The following is a 13,817-nucleotide window of genomic DNA, read 5'->3' on the forward strand; positions in this document are numbered from 1 at the left end:
GTCAACTCTGACAAATAAACTCTCTTGTGAACCTCTGCCTGGTCTCCATCTTTCATTTCTCATTTACCCAAACTCTCGTTCTTCGATTTCCCTTCAGCATCACCCCCTAGCAATAAATAAAAATAAACAAAGAAATAAAACACCTTACTGTGATTAGTTGGTTCAATAAACTGGTTAATAACTAATTATCAAGTGAATAAGAAAACTTTATTTCTTCCTACATGAATTATTGGTTCATGTTATTCATCCATTTTTCTTATTGAGTTTAATGGGTTTTTTTTTTTTTTTCTTTTTCTGGTGGTAGTATTGGGGCTGAGCCCCGGGCTTCATGGGGCCTAAGCTAGTCTCCACCTCTGAGCTACATCCCCAACAGTTTTTAGTTTTGATTTTAGACAGGGTCTCCCTAAGTTGCCAAGGCTGTCCTCAACCTGCAATCTTCCTGCCTCAAGTCTGTCAGTCTCCCGAGTTGCTGGAATTACAGGCATGTGCCACAGTGCCCAGCAGAATTTAAAGATTTTTCTATTAGTTTGCCTGAGTATTTTATAAATTTTTAAAAAAATATTTTTCTTAGTTGTCAATGGACCTTTATTTTATTTATTTATAGGCAGTGCTGAGAATTGAACCCAGTGCCTCATACATGCTAGGCAAGTGCTCTACCACTGAGCCACAACCCCAGCCTGGTATTTTATATATTAATAAAATTAATTATTTTATTGGTCGCAATTATTTGTTTTCTTGGTTTGTCCTTTGCTTTTTGATTAATGATGTTTGATACCTATAAAATATATATGAACATACATTTGAATTTTGTGTGTAGTGATGAGAACCAAATCGGGGCCCAGCATCTCTTAGGTAAGTGCTCTACCACTGAGCTACCCACTAGTTTATGATTTTTTTTTAACTTAAAAAGTTCTTTCCCATCCTATTTTCAGTCACCAAAGTATTGACAATGACGTTTTTCTCCCTGGGGGATGAGATTAGAAATGAATTTTCTTTGTTGTTATCATAACTTCTGGAGTGCTTCACTTTCAGAAGCAAACAGGTAGTCTTTTAAAACCAGATGTGAAAAGCAGTCACCATTGGCAAGCTGTGTGCTGCGGCCTCACCTGCGTTCTGCTCCATGCTTTCCTTGATGCCATCCAAGAGCTCCTGAGCATCCTCCACGTTCTCCTCCTCCTCTTCCTCCTCGCCCTCGTCTTCTCCATCCCCTACCTCCTTAGGTGCAACAATCGCCTCCTGCAGACCACAGGGATGTTCAAATTGGACAGGGCTCTGCTTTGCTTTGCTCCTCACAAATCAATTGCCCAGTGATCCTGGAGAATGGCTGGTGCCTAAATCAGGAATGTAGTCAGTGACCGTGCAAAGGTTTGTCGAATATGTTTGTCTACAACAATGTATGGGAGACTCAAGGTCTTTCCTACTCTGCTTTTAGGAGAATATATTTCTGTGCTAATGCCAAAATTGCCTAAGAGTCAAGTCCTTTCTAAGGTATTTGGTTGTATCTTACTTGAAGGAAACATATTTTGTAGAAATCAAGACTTTAGGCTGGGGCGTAAATCAGTGGAGCGAGGACTTGGGTTCAACATCCAGCACCAGATGAAGAAAAAAGGAATTTTAGAAATCACTTCTGGAAAATTTTCTCAGTAGCTACCATTTCCAATAAAATGATGAAAAGCAGTCAAGGTTCTGATAACACCCTGAGAAACATACTGCAAGAATGAAAAGCAAAAAAACAAAAAGCTTAATAGTATTCCAGTCAGCAGAGAGCAGACAAGATACACTTTGAGCAAGAGCAGGAGGCCGACTAAATTTCAAGGACAATCCATGAAAGATGCTTCTGTTTCACTGAGGAAAGCCCCACGGGAGTCTGGGTTTTCATAACCGGGGCCAAAAACAAAATCCAAATAGAAGAACAAATCTCTTTGACAGGTAAAATTAGTTGCTAGCATATTACAGCACTCAGAAAAGCATCTTTTGAACTTAAAAATCCCCAATAAAGTAGTTTAGCATGTTACCAGTTTTGCTATGGCTTCGGAAATCACATCCTTTATTTTGATGTGATGTAGTTTGTAATGCTTGGCCAGCTCTTCAGCAATACTGGATTTTCCCACGGCAGGAGGACCAAGGATACAAATCTTGATTGGCTGAAAAAGGAGAACAGAGAACATATAGTGAGTCTGAATGATCTGGGGCTACACATTCAGGGATGTGCCTTCTTCAGTCTCAGGACCCTGCAACTGAGGCTCCTTCCTCCATAGAGACTCCAGAGCCTCTGCCTCCAGACCCTGCCATCATGGTCATGTTGTGTCATCCTGAAAGCACCTGAAGGGTTCACGTCCTGGTTCAGGTTCATTCCTTCAGCAGGGATTTAATAGCATTTACAAATGTACCGACCTGGGCCTGGGGGATGACACTCGCAAGATTCCCCCAGGAACATCCCAAAAGGACTAAACAGTAAGTGCTTAGGCATCGGGTGCTACCCGTCTCATCTGTATGCGCCACTGTCAGGAACACAACCACAGCAAAGTGATCCCACAAGAATCTCCAGTCCAGTGCACAAGGGGCCTGTCTTATTGCCTGAATATTACTTGTTTTTATTTATAACACAGTTCCCTACTCTGATTTTTAAAAATACACTTATTAAAATAAAACACCATTTATTCTACTGAAAAACTTGCTTGAATGCTATAGAAGCTCTGTGGCATTCATAAGTGAGTAAATGTTTACTTCTAACAGAAATAAAAATATCAGTAGTAAGTAGTCATTTCTTTCAAAATAGTCCAAATTAGTTGTGAAACTGAGGCCCAGTGTTTGCAAGGTAAATTTTAAAATCATGCCCATGAAAAGAATTTCCATGGGTGGGATATCTGTGTGCCGAGTGACGACAGATTTCACCAAGACGGCAGGCAGGAGGGAGGCAGGAGTAGAGGAGGCAACGCCAGAGTCAGTCCTGAGGGCAAGACTGGGCCCCTGGATAGTCTCGGTGCAGTCGCCAAGGCCTGAGGCCCAGTTGTCAGCTGGGCAGGTTTATATGCCTCACTGACCATGTACACAGGATGGATCCTGTCCCTTGGGTGGGCTCACCTTATCCAGCCAGGTATGAAACAGGAAGCAATTCACTCACTTTTTATATATAGTTGTGATTTTAATATCTGATTTTATAAATTGGTAAATACTATAGGTACAAATCCCTAATTATTACATCTAACTTCTTTTTAATAACAAACGAATTTTCACTGTTTTAATACTGACAGCATATAAGATGTTGTCTTTATTTGATTTTTTATTAGAGCTTTATAGTTACACACAGTAGCTGGGTTTTTCCGGACAGACTCAGACCCGCATGGGATGAGATTTCAGTCACTATCCCTCCTTTTCCCTCCCCATTTTCCTTCCCTCCCCTCCCCCGTTCTCCTTTCTCTACTACACTTCCATGTGCTTGTTCATCATTTATTTATATCTGATCAATTCCTTTTATTTATGCATAAAGGTAAAATCCCCGTGGCATATTTGTGTATGCATAAAATACATTCTTAAAGAATCCATCCTCATTGCCTCCCCTTCCCCACCCTCTGCTCCCCTCTCCGTCTCCTCCTCCTCCATTACTGCTCTTCCCTTTACCTTCACTATATACTAGGCCTCCGCCCCTTTCCTTTATTTCCCTCTAGCTTCTGCATCTGGTCACTCATCTACTTATAAGGAGAAGCATGGCTGCCACAGAACTCGGAATGCTCCAAGTCCACAGGTCTGGCACTTTCCTCCCCTAGAGCAGATAAGCATGGCAGCCAAGTCGGCCCAGGTTTGCTTGCTGAACATTGATCAGAACAAGGGGAGTGGGATGAGCTGCCTGTTGAGTGGCTTCCTCTGTGTGTCTCTGCAGCAGTGGTCACCCAGACTTGCTAGAGGAGCTGGGGTCATGGGAGGGCATGGCTCGAGACCCCGTCCTGGATGGAGGCATGGGATGCTGCTGGCAGAATGCTTCCTATGCCGGGCCTGGCAGCTTCCTATTCTATGCTGCTAGCCGGTGCCCAGGGATGGATAAACTTTGTCTAGTTTTTTTTTTTTTTTTTTTAATTTTGAAGTGCTGGAGGTGGAAACCAGGGCCTTGGGGATGCTAGGCAAGAGCTCTACCCACCACCAGCCCTCTGTTTAGTTTTTAGATACACTATTCCTTCTATCATGTTCTGTGCAGTCTTGCTAATCAGAAACCATATGGTCTCTGTGTCTTGTCATATCTCTAAGCTCGTGCTGCTGTTTTACAATTGACCTCCAGAGGAAAACACTGTCTAACACCTAGGGCTGGCTGTGCACTGCCTCAGGATTATCTCCCCATCAGGGAATGCAGATACTTTACAGGGATCATTATTTCTTCGGCTAAGTTTTTTTTTTTTTTTTTTAAGAGACAGGGTCCTGCTTTGCAGCCCAACCTGGCCCCAAACCCTTAGGTTCAAATGATCCTCCTGCCTCAGCCTCCCAAATGACACCAGCAGCACAAGCTACCATGCCCTGCGGAGTACCATGGGAACACTGCGCTTGCTTAGCTGCAGCTTTCCATGAACAGTAATTGTGATAATGGTGACACTTTTCACTCACAGGCTATTTTACAGTTTCAAAGCATTTTCTTACGAATGACCTACTTTCATCTTTAGAACACTTTCCTGGGATTAGCCCAATGATTTGGGCAGGTGCTGCATTTATTTGACTTCAGAGCAGGAGGTGTAGAGGCACTGTGGTGAAATGAGACGATTCTTACTAAGTCTGCATCCTAAGTTTGAATCCCTGAGTAGTTGTGTGACCTTGAAGAAGTTGCTTCATCTCTCTGAACCCCAGTTTCCTCATCTATAATGTAGAGATAAGAGTACCTATCTGAACATGAGGCTCTAAGTTTGGTTCCCAGCATCACAAAAACAAAAAACTACCTTAAAACATTGATTATGTGGGGGAAAAAAAAAAACTTCTAGAGCTGATGAATTCACAAAATAGCAGGACACAAGATCAACACTGGTAAATCAATAACTTTCCTATATTCCAATAATGAATCTTCTGGGAAAGAAATCAAGAAAAATATCCCATTCACAATAACCTCAAAAAAAAAAAAAACCCCACTTGGGAATAAATCTAACAAAGGAGGTGAAATACTTCTATAATGAAAACCAGAATACTACAGAAATAAATTAAAGAAGACCTTAGAAGATGGAAAGACCCCTCCCCATGTTCTTGGATAGACAGAATTAATATTGTTAAAATGGACACATTACCAAAAGCAATATACATATTCAATGCACTCCCCACAAAGTACCAATGACATCCTTCACAGAACTAGAACAACAACAACAACAACAACAAAAACAGTCTTAAAATTCATGTGGAAGAATGAAAGACCAAGAATAGTCAAAGCAGTCCTGAGCAGGAGGAGGGACACGGGAGACATCACGACACCTGACCTCAATCATCTACAGAGCTCTAGTAACACAAGAGACACAAAGACCAATGGAATAGAAGAGAAGACACAGACACAAATCCACATAGTGACAGTCATCTGACATTCGACAAATGTGCCAAAAATATATATTGGAGAAAAGACAGCTTTTTTTAACAAATGGTGCTGGGAAAACCGGATATCCATAGGTAGAAGAATGAAACTAGATCCCTCTCTCACCTTGTACAAAAGTCAAATCAACATGGATTAAAGAATTAGGAATTAGACCAGAAACTTTGCAATTGCTAGAAGAAAACCCAGGGTCAATGAATTGGTGCAGGCATCAGCTTCCTTAACAAGACTCCTAAAGCTCAAGAAATACAACCAAGAACCAAAAAGTGGGATGCCAGCAAATTAAAAAGTTTCTGTAAGCAAAGGAAATGAGTGCCCAAAGAGAGAGCCTACAGACTGGGAGAAGATCTTTGCCAGCTACTTCTTGCAGAGAATTAATATCCAGAATATATAAAGAACTCGAAAAACTTAACACCCAAGAAATGAAATAACCCAAACAATAATCTGGTAAAGAACTACACAGACATTTCTCAAAAGAAGAAAACAAATGGCCAACAAAAATGTGAAAGAATGTTCCCAGTAGTCAGGAAAATGCAAATCAAAACTACATTGCATTCCAGTTAGAATGGCAATCATCAAGAACACAGATAATAAAAAAATGGTGGAGAGGACGTGGGGAAAAGATACAGCCATACATTATTGGTGGGACTGCAAATTAATATAACCACTTCAGAAAGCAGAATGGAGATTCCTCAAAAGACTAGGAATGGAACCACCATATGACCCAGCTACCCCACTTCTTGGTGTTTGTCCAAAAGAACTAAAATCAACATATACTATAGTGATACAGGAACATTTAATGTTTGTAGCAGTGCAATTAATAAAAACCAAATTATGGAACCAGATCAGGTGCACAACAGATAAATGAATAAAGATAAATGAATAAAGAAAATGTGAAAGCTGGGGTGTGGCTCAGCGGTAGAGCAGTCGCCTGGCAGGTGCGAGGCCCTGGGTTCCACCTCAGCACCACATAAAATAAATAAGTAAAATAAAGGTGTTGTGTCCAACTATAACTAAAAAATAAATATTTTTTTAAAAATGTGATATAAATACACAGTGGAGTTTTACTCAGCCATAAAGAAGAATGAATTTATGACATTTGCTGGTAAATGGATGGAACTGGAGAACATCACACTGAGTGAAATAAGCCAGACCTAGAAAGTCAAGGGTCAAAAGTTTTCTCTCATATGCAGAAGTTGGAGCAAAACAAGGGGGGAAAGGGAGGACAGATTCCACAAAACAGAGGGGAGATCAGTGGAGTAGAGAAGGGGACTAAGGGGAGAGGAGGAGGGATGAGGAAAGGGAGGAATTACAGAATGAAATTGGCCAAACTACGCTGTGTGTGTGTGTATGAAAGTATCACAGTGAATTCCACCTTTATGTAAATTTATAAAGCATAAATAAATAAATAACTGGAAGACCAGTAGAGGAAGGGGAGGAGGGTAAGGGAGGAGGGAAAGGAAACAGGAGGTACTGGGGACTCCATGTGTGTGTGATCATGTCAAAATGAACCCTACCATTATGTATAACTAATAATGCACCAATAAACACATTTTTAAAAACCAATCAAAGGGCTGGGGATGTGGCTCAGTGGTTGAGTGCCACTGAGTTCAATCCCTAGTACCCTCCTGCAAAAAAAAAAAAAAAATCAAAACTAAAAAGAATATCTAGTGTAGCTATCTTTCACCACAAAAAATGGTTAAGTATGTCAACTAATGCACATTAATTAATTTACACATTCCATATTTCACAGTGGATACATATTTTGAAGCATCAGGCTGTATATGATAAATATTTTTATTTGTTTTATTTGATAAATAATTTTTATTTGTTAATTAATTTTTCAAGAAGAATACCTACCTTGAAAGATTCTGAGTATTGAATAACCAGTGAATCCTCTGGCCAGTAGAAAGAAATCAAAGTAGTTTACAGACTTCTGCTAAGTCCAACCTGCCTTCCCCTGAAACTGGCCAGCCAGTAAGATACCTGGGTACATTTCCTTGCATAGACAATTTTGCCACAATTATTCTTGAGCTCACCATCATGCTCAATTTGCATAACTCTTACTTTCAAAGCTCACTTTAAGATGTTTAATGTTCCATTGGCAATATTAATGTAACTAACATGCATGTAAATTGTCAGACCTGGACAAATTTGTCAAATTTAAAAAACAACTTGAAGTTAGATGTTTGGATATTTGAAAAAGAAGATACTTTGATTGGTATAATCGCACCCAAAGTCAGTTTCCTTTATTTTGCTTAAATCAGAAGTTTAAATAAGAAATGATTATAGTTACCAATAATCCTCTGCTTTGCTTGTACTCTTTGAGGATATTGTTGATATTTTCCACAAATCCCGTCTGGGCAACCCATCGGATATTAAAATTCTCCTTCACGAAGAGTGCTTCCATTTTTAGGTTGACCAGCAAATGATCAAGACACTCTTGCTAAGAGTTAAAGTAAAATTAGAAATTCACCTTTTTTGTTTCATATTGACAGTTATAACAGATCCAAATCACTACGGTTCTTGAAGAAAAACAGAATGCATGCATTAATTAGGAAGTCAGTTCATCCAGAGCTGAGTACTGCCAGGGATATGATTATTGATAACAGGATATGATTATTGTTTATCTTATGTGCTGCGGGGGTGGAACCCGGGCCCTCAGGCATGTGAGGCCTGTGCTCCACACTGAGCTGAAGGCTCAACCCTGAAGCACTTCCACTCCCTTTAAATCATTGTGGGGGGGGCAGTACTGGGGAGCAAGCTCAGGGCTTTGTGTGTCTCAGACAAATGTTCTTTCACAGAGCTACATCCCACCCAGTGCTTAAAAAAAAAAATTAAATAGCATATACTTTTCAAATAATGCAGTCCCATGGTTTAAAATTCAAAAGAATGATAAGTATAACAGAAAACAATCCCTCTGTTCCCCAAACATCACCCACCCAGCTCTGCTCCTCAGAGGCCACCAGTGGTATCACTTCTTACAGCACCACAGCTGTCTATCTATCTTGGTGGTACTGAAGATTGAACTAGGGCACTCTTCCACCTAGGGTTTTCTTTTTCTTTCTTTCTCTCTTTTTTCTTTTTCTTTCTTTCTTTTTTTTTTTTTTTTTTTTGGTGGAAGAATGTAACAGGGATTGAACTCAGGGGCACTTGAACACTCATCCACATCTCCAGCCCTATTTTGTATTTTATTTAGAGACAGGGTCTCACTGAGTTGTTTAGCACCTCACTTTTTGCTGAGGCTGCCTTTGAACTCATGACCCTCTTGCCTCAGCCTCCCAAACTGCTGGGATTATTGTATGCGCGCCACTGTACTAGGCCCCACCTGGTCTTTTGTATTTGTTATTTTGAGACAGGTTCTTACTGGTTGCTGAGGCTGGTCAGGGACTTGGAATTCTCCTAACTTAGCCTCCTGTGTAACTGGGATTTCAGGCATGTGCCACCGTGCCCTGGCAAAATGTCACTCTCACAGTAAATAAGCTATATGTAAACACGGTGCTTGAGCCAGGTGCCACGACATAGGCCTCAGCATGTGGGAGGCTCCTCAGGAGGCTGAGGCAGGAGAATTGAAAGTTTGAGGTGAGCCTCAGCAATTTAGTAAGACCCTGTCTCAAAATAAACAGGGCTGGTATGCAGCTCAGTGGTAGAGCATCCTGGTTCAAACCCCAGTACTTAGGGAAAACAAAAGAAAGGAACAAACAAACAACAACAACAACAAAAAAAACCCAGATTACATCGTAAAGCAAGCTTAAAGAGCTCACCACCTGACGACAAGCTATTTGTTGCTGTGATGTGATGAAAGGTTGGACTCTCACTCAGCTCATGGAATTTTAGAAACAGGCCAAGGTGAACACAACCAGTGTTCGGGTAGCAGTTTACACATCAGCGTTCACACACCTTCTCTGACTACGGCCTCTGAGGGGTTTTCACAAATGAAAACTGAGGCTAGAAGAGGAAGCTGCTTTAAGTAGAGCACCTAGAACACATGTTTTTGCAGACAGGCCTCCACCCACCCTCAGGAACCAGCAGGGTTTAGAAAACAGGTTTTTTTGTTTAAAGAATTTATTATATACTAACTTTTAAATCCTTGATTAGATAAGCATTTTCTTTGGGTACTTTCTGGGTTTTTCCAGGGCCGGTGTGTTTACTGATGCACTGTTAGGGAAGAGTAGAGATGTTATTTAGTTTATATAAAACTTCTCAAATGAATGTGAACAGAACTGAATATTTATATACTCCAAAACAGAGTGTAGGGCATAGAGGGTACATAGTTAGTTACTTATTCTGAAAATATATTGGAGATAGAGATGAGTAAGGCCCAGTCTCTGCCCTGGAGGAGCTCCCAGTTTGAAAAGGGAGACGGACACAGATAAGGCCCTTGCAGCTCAGCAAAGGAGGCTCTGTGCTACCATCTCACTAAACAAAAATCACAAGAGCCCACTGTTTCAGAGACTGAACTGCAGCAAAGACCCCAGCAGACCAGACCTAACCAAAATGGAGTGACCCATGTTAAGTGCCACCCAATCAAGCTGAAACAGGGAAGCAGATAGACCCAAACAGAACTATTTTTCCCCCAAACAGGAGATTCCTGTCTACCCGAGTCAGCTTAATTAAGGAGATTCCCTCTGCTTTAACCCTTACAAAAACTAACCTGATGCTAACCCATAAGCGTTTTGCTTGCTATTTGGTTTCCTTGTTCCGTAGCCCCGTGGGAGCCCTTGTTCTGTTTTGTAGAATGGAGGCTTTCCTGATTTCGTGAATTGAGAATAAAAGCTAATTACATCTGTAACTAAATTTGTTATGATTTTGTCCTTGACAGTCTGTGCTCCCCACTACCCCGACTTCACATGCTGAAATCCTAACACCTGAGATGTTGGATTTAGGAGGTGGGGATTGGGGAGCCCATTGGTTCATGAGGTTGGAGGCTCATGAATGAGATTAGTATCCTGATAAAAGAGGCCAGAGGGAGCTCCCTGCCTCCTTCCACCACGTGGGCACACAGGGAGAAGGTGACGCCTATGAAGCCAGACAGCGAGTCCTCACCAAATCTATCAGCGCTTTGATCTTGGACTTCCCAGCCTCCAGGACTGAGGGACAAAGCCTGCCAAGCTGCAGTGCTGTGTTATAACCCCAGACAGACTAAGATACTCTGGGAGCATGGAAGAGAGGCCTCTGGCTGGAGGGGGAGCTTTGCAGGAGCAGGGAGGGTGCCGAGGAAGAGATCTGAGCCGAATCTTACAAACGCAGAGAGAGGAGGCTGGTCGGGGCAGGGCGATGGTCACACTCCCCAGGCTGCCAGGTGGTGGCATTAGCCAGCATGGCCTGGAGGTGGCCAGGAGGGCTGGTGAGCCTGGGCATACCCATACTGTGAGAACAGTGTCTCCACTGTGTCATCCGTGTGTCCTCGGTGTAGTGACGTTTGTCCCCTCAGCCAGAGCCCTATGCGGTCCTTCCTGTTCCCCTTGTAGGCTGAAGGAAGGCCATTTGGGTCGTAACTCCCCATACACACTGCAAATACAGAGTTCTAGTTTTAAGGACATTCTATTTTAGGAGTCCTCAGTCTTATTAGCACAACGAATTCCTAATATTTGTTTAGGGGTAAAGCTATTTAACAAATCACTCCTGAGTACCGTACCTTGACAAAGTCCTCCAGGGTATGGACTGACTCGTCCACAGCCACCAGGTAATGGAGCTTTGGCACGTGGTCTATTACGTTTTGTACCACTCTGCAGAGCAACAGAGAAGAGAGGAGAAGTTGAGGAGAGACTGAACTAGAATTCACTGAACTCCACTCCCAGACATGACATTTGGAGGGTTAAAAAATTCTCTTAATCGCCAACAAAGTTGGGGTTGGGATCATTATCCAAGGATATCCTTGCACCCAAGGATGACATTTCTCAGGCTGACCACCTACGAGGAAAGCCGTGGAGCCAGCCTTTAAAGTCAGAACCGCCTGGCCCTGGATCTGGGCTTCTCCTAGTCTGCAGCACCTCGCCCATCGAAAAGGCTTAATCCCGTTAGGTCAGGAAGCCCCTGCCCACGAACCTCCCGACTGCTTGGAGTTGTTGTCTGACAAAGTGAAACACTGATGCAGAGAAGCAGTATCTCAAGGAAGTCGCCTAGCAGCAGTGACCAAGCCTGGGCTCTCCTACTCTGAATGATTGACTGTCACCATTTCTGAGTGCTTAACTCTATGCCAGGACTGTGCCGAGGTGCTCTGCCACTGAATCCTCACAACAGCCTTACTAGACAGGCACTATTACCATCCCCATTTTATAAATGAGAAAATCCAAGTGAAGAAACCTTCCAATCCCCAGAGCTCTGGAGAAGGCAGAGCAGGGGTTGGGCAGATTGAAGGATTCTGGAGAGAACTACGGTTAATAGAAGTCGATCACAAGGGCCTGTCTACCCAACCCCATTCATTTTAGCTTCCTCTTCAGTAAAATGAAAGAAAAATGCACACATCTAAATGAAATAATAACAGTTCATTTTACATTTGTTTTATATTTAATTTATCAGATTTTTTTTTAGCTTCTTATCTTCTGTTAAGTATTTGGCAATCTTCAGAGAAATTTGGAAGAAGAAAACAGTGTTACTGAAGAGGGCCCCAAGTTCCATAATGAGAACATTTTCACTAATTTATTGGGAGAAGATGTTGTAGACGGATGCTAAGTACTTTGTCCTAAGAATGTAAGAGAGCCTTTCAGCCACATCTTGAGAACCCTGTTACACAATGCACATGTCTGCAAAAGGCCAGGGCGCGTTTGGCTCCTTCGCTCCCAGAGTTAACGCAGGCTGGAGCAGATCGAGGTTTGGTGGACTTGAAACTCGTACTTTAAGAAATTCTTTAAGAACAATAATAAAAATGAGGTTCAGGGCCTTGAAAGGCACGCACATAGGGGAAAGGCGGTGACGTCTAAGTTTCACTTGCTTCCTGGTAAATCTTTCTGGGACCATGACTAATGACTGTGGCCAGTGGATGAGGGGAGGGCGGAAACCAGCCCCTCTCTGAAGGGCAGAAACTGTTCCCTCCCTGGGAGCATGCCTGGGGTGGGGGAGTGGGTCCCTGGACCCTGGAAGGCAGGGTCTTCTAAGGAGAAGGTCTCAGGACCTGTCTGGGTGGCAGGGTGGCAGCCCCGGGGAATGGGAAAGACAGGTCAGCCAAGTTCTCTGAAGAAGCCACATGTGTACTGGAAACCTTGGAGACTGTCCAACCTTTGCTGTGTGGAACCCTGCGGCTGTGGAGAGATGATTGTCATTGATCAAGAGTGGACATCATCTTGGGCCATGGTGGGCCCCTTAGAAAAACAACCATTTACTTTTATCCTCTGTGTGTGACCTAACATTCCCGTGACTATTAGGTAAACCTCTTGGAATGTATCGCTAAGCCTAGCGACCTCCAGCCTCCTTCCACCCCAAAGCCGAGTGCTGTGAGGTAATACCTGTTACCTGTAGGGAGAATCTCCTGGCGACCCACATGCCTAATGGGCCCACCGGTGTGTTTGTTGATGTATTGATTTATAGGTATCTTGAGTTAGTGTTCTTGGGCCATTGTCATTCACATTTACCTCAGAATAAACTTAAAGGCAGAGTTATTTCCTTAAAGGCAGAGTTGTTCTTTTGAATTGGCACTTTACCTCCAGTTGCAAAAAAAAAAAAAAGAAAGAAAGAAAGAAAAAGCTTCAGGTCGACAGTTCATCATCTGATCTGTGGAATTTAGTTTGGTGGGCCTGACATCCCCATCTCATCTGGACAAAGGAAAGGCAAACTCTGTTCCCAGAGTGTACAGAACAAGTTCTTTCTTCTCCAGAAGGGTCACTCTGCAGACAAAGTTCCCAAGAGATGAACCGGAACCTGTCATCGGAAGTACAGGGCCTTAGGGCTGGGGTTGTGCTCAGAGGCAGAGTGCTCGCCTAGCATGAGTGAGGCACTGGATTTGATCCTCAGCACCACATAAAACAAAGTAAAGGTATTGTGTCCACCTATAAGTAAAAAGTCAATATTAAAAAAAAAAATTCTAAAAAGTGGGGAGCGTTGAGGGCGAGGGTGTGGCTCAGTGGTGGAGCACTTGCTGAGCATGTCTAAGGCCTGGGTTCCACCCCTAGCATCACAACAAAATCAGACAAAACAAAACAAAAATCTAGACATGTAGACCTCTTAGTTAGATATAATTCTCACCAGAAGCAAATGGAGATAGTAAGAGTCCCCTCTGCCAGGGTGTGGTGAAGAACCAATTTGACAACACTGCTGAGTTCTCAGAACA

The 13,817-nt window shown here is 42.6% G+C and overlaps 1 protein-coding gene across 1 annotated transcript in view; it reads right to left on the reverse strand.

Annotated features, from left to right (window-relative positions):
- Ak7 (adenylate kinase 7) overlaps window positions 1-13,817 on the reverse strand; it is a 70,277-nt gene that overhangs the window by 19,543 nt on the left and 36,917 nt on the right. The window contains exons 8-12 of the mRNA XM_027950919.2: window positions 11,190-11,280; window positions 9,632-9,709; window positions 7,848-7,997; window positions 2,016-2,144; window positions 1,107-1,236 (exon numbers count right to left, since the gene is read on the reverse strand). Coding sequence (XP_027806720.1) covers window positions 1,107-1,236; window positions 2,016-2,144; window positions 7,848-7,997; window positions 9,632-9,709; window positions 11,190-11,280 — 578 coding nt within the window. The remainder of the gene's footprint in view (window positions 1-1,106; window positions 1,237-2,015; window positions 2,145-7,847; window positions 7,998-9,631; window positions 9,710-11,189; window positions 11,281-13,817) is intronic.

The sequence above is a fragment of the Marmota flaviventris genome, chromosome 2 (assembly GCF_047511675.1).
Source record: "Marmota flaviventris isolate mMarFla1 chromosome 2, mMarFla1.hap1, whole genome shotgun sequence".
NCBI lineage: Eukaryota > Metazoa > Chordata > Mammalia > Rodentia > Sciuridae > Marmota > Marmota flaviventris.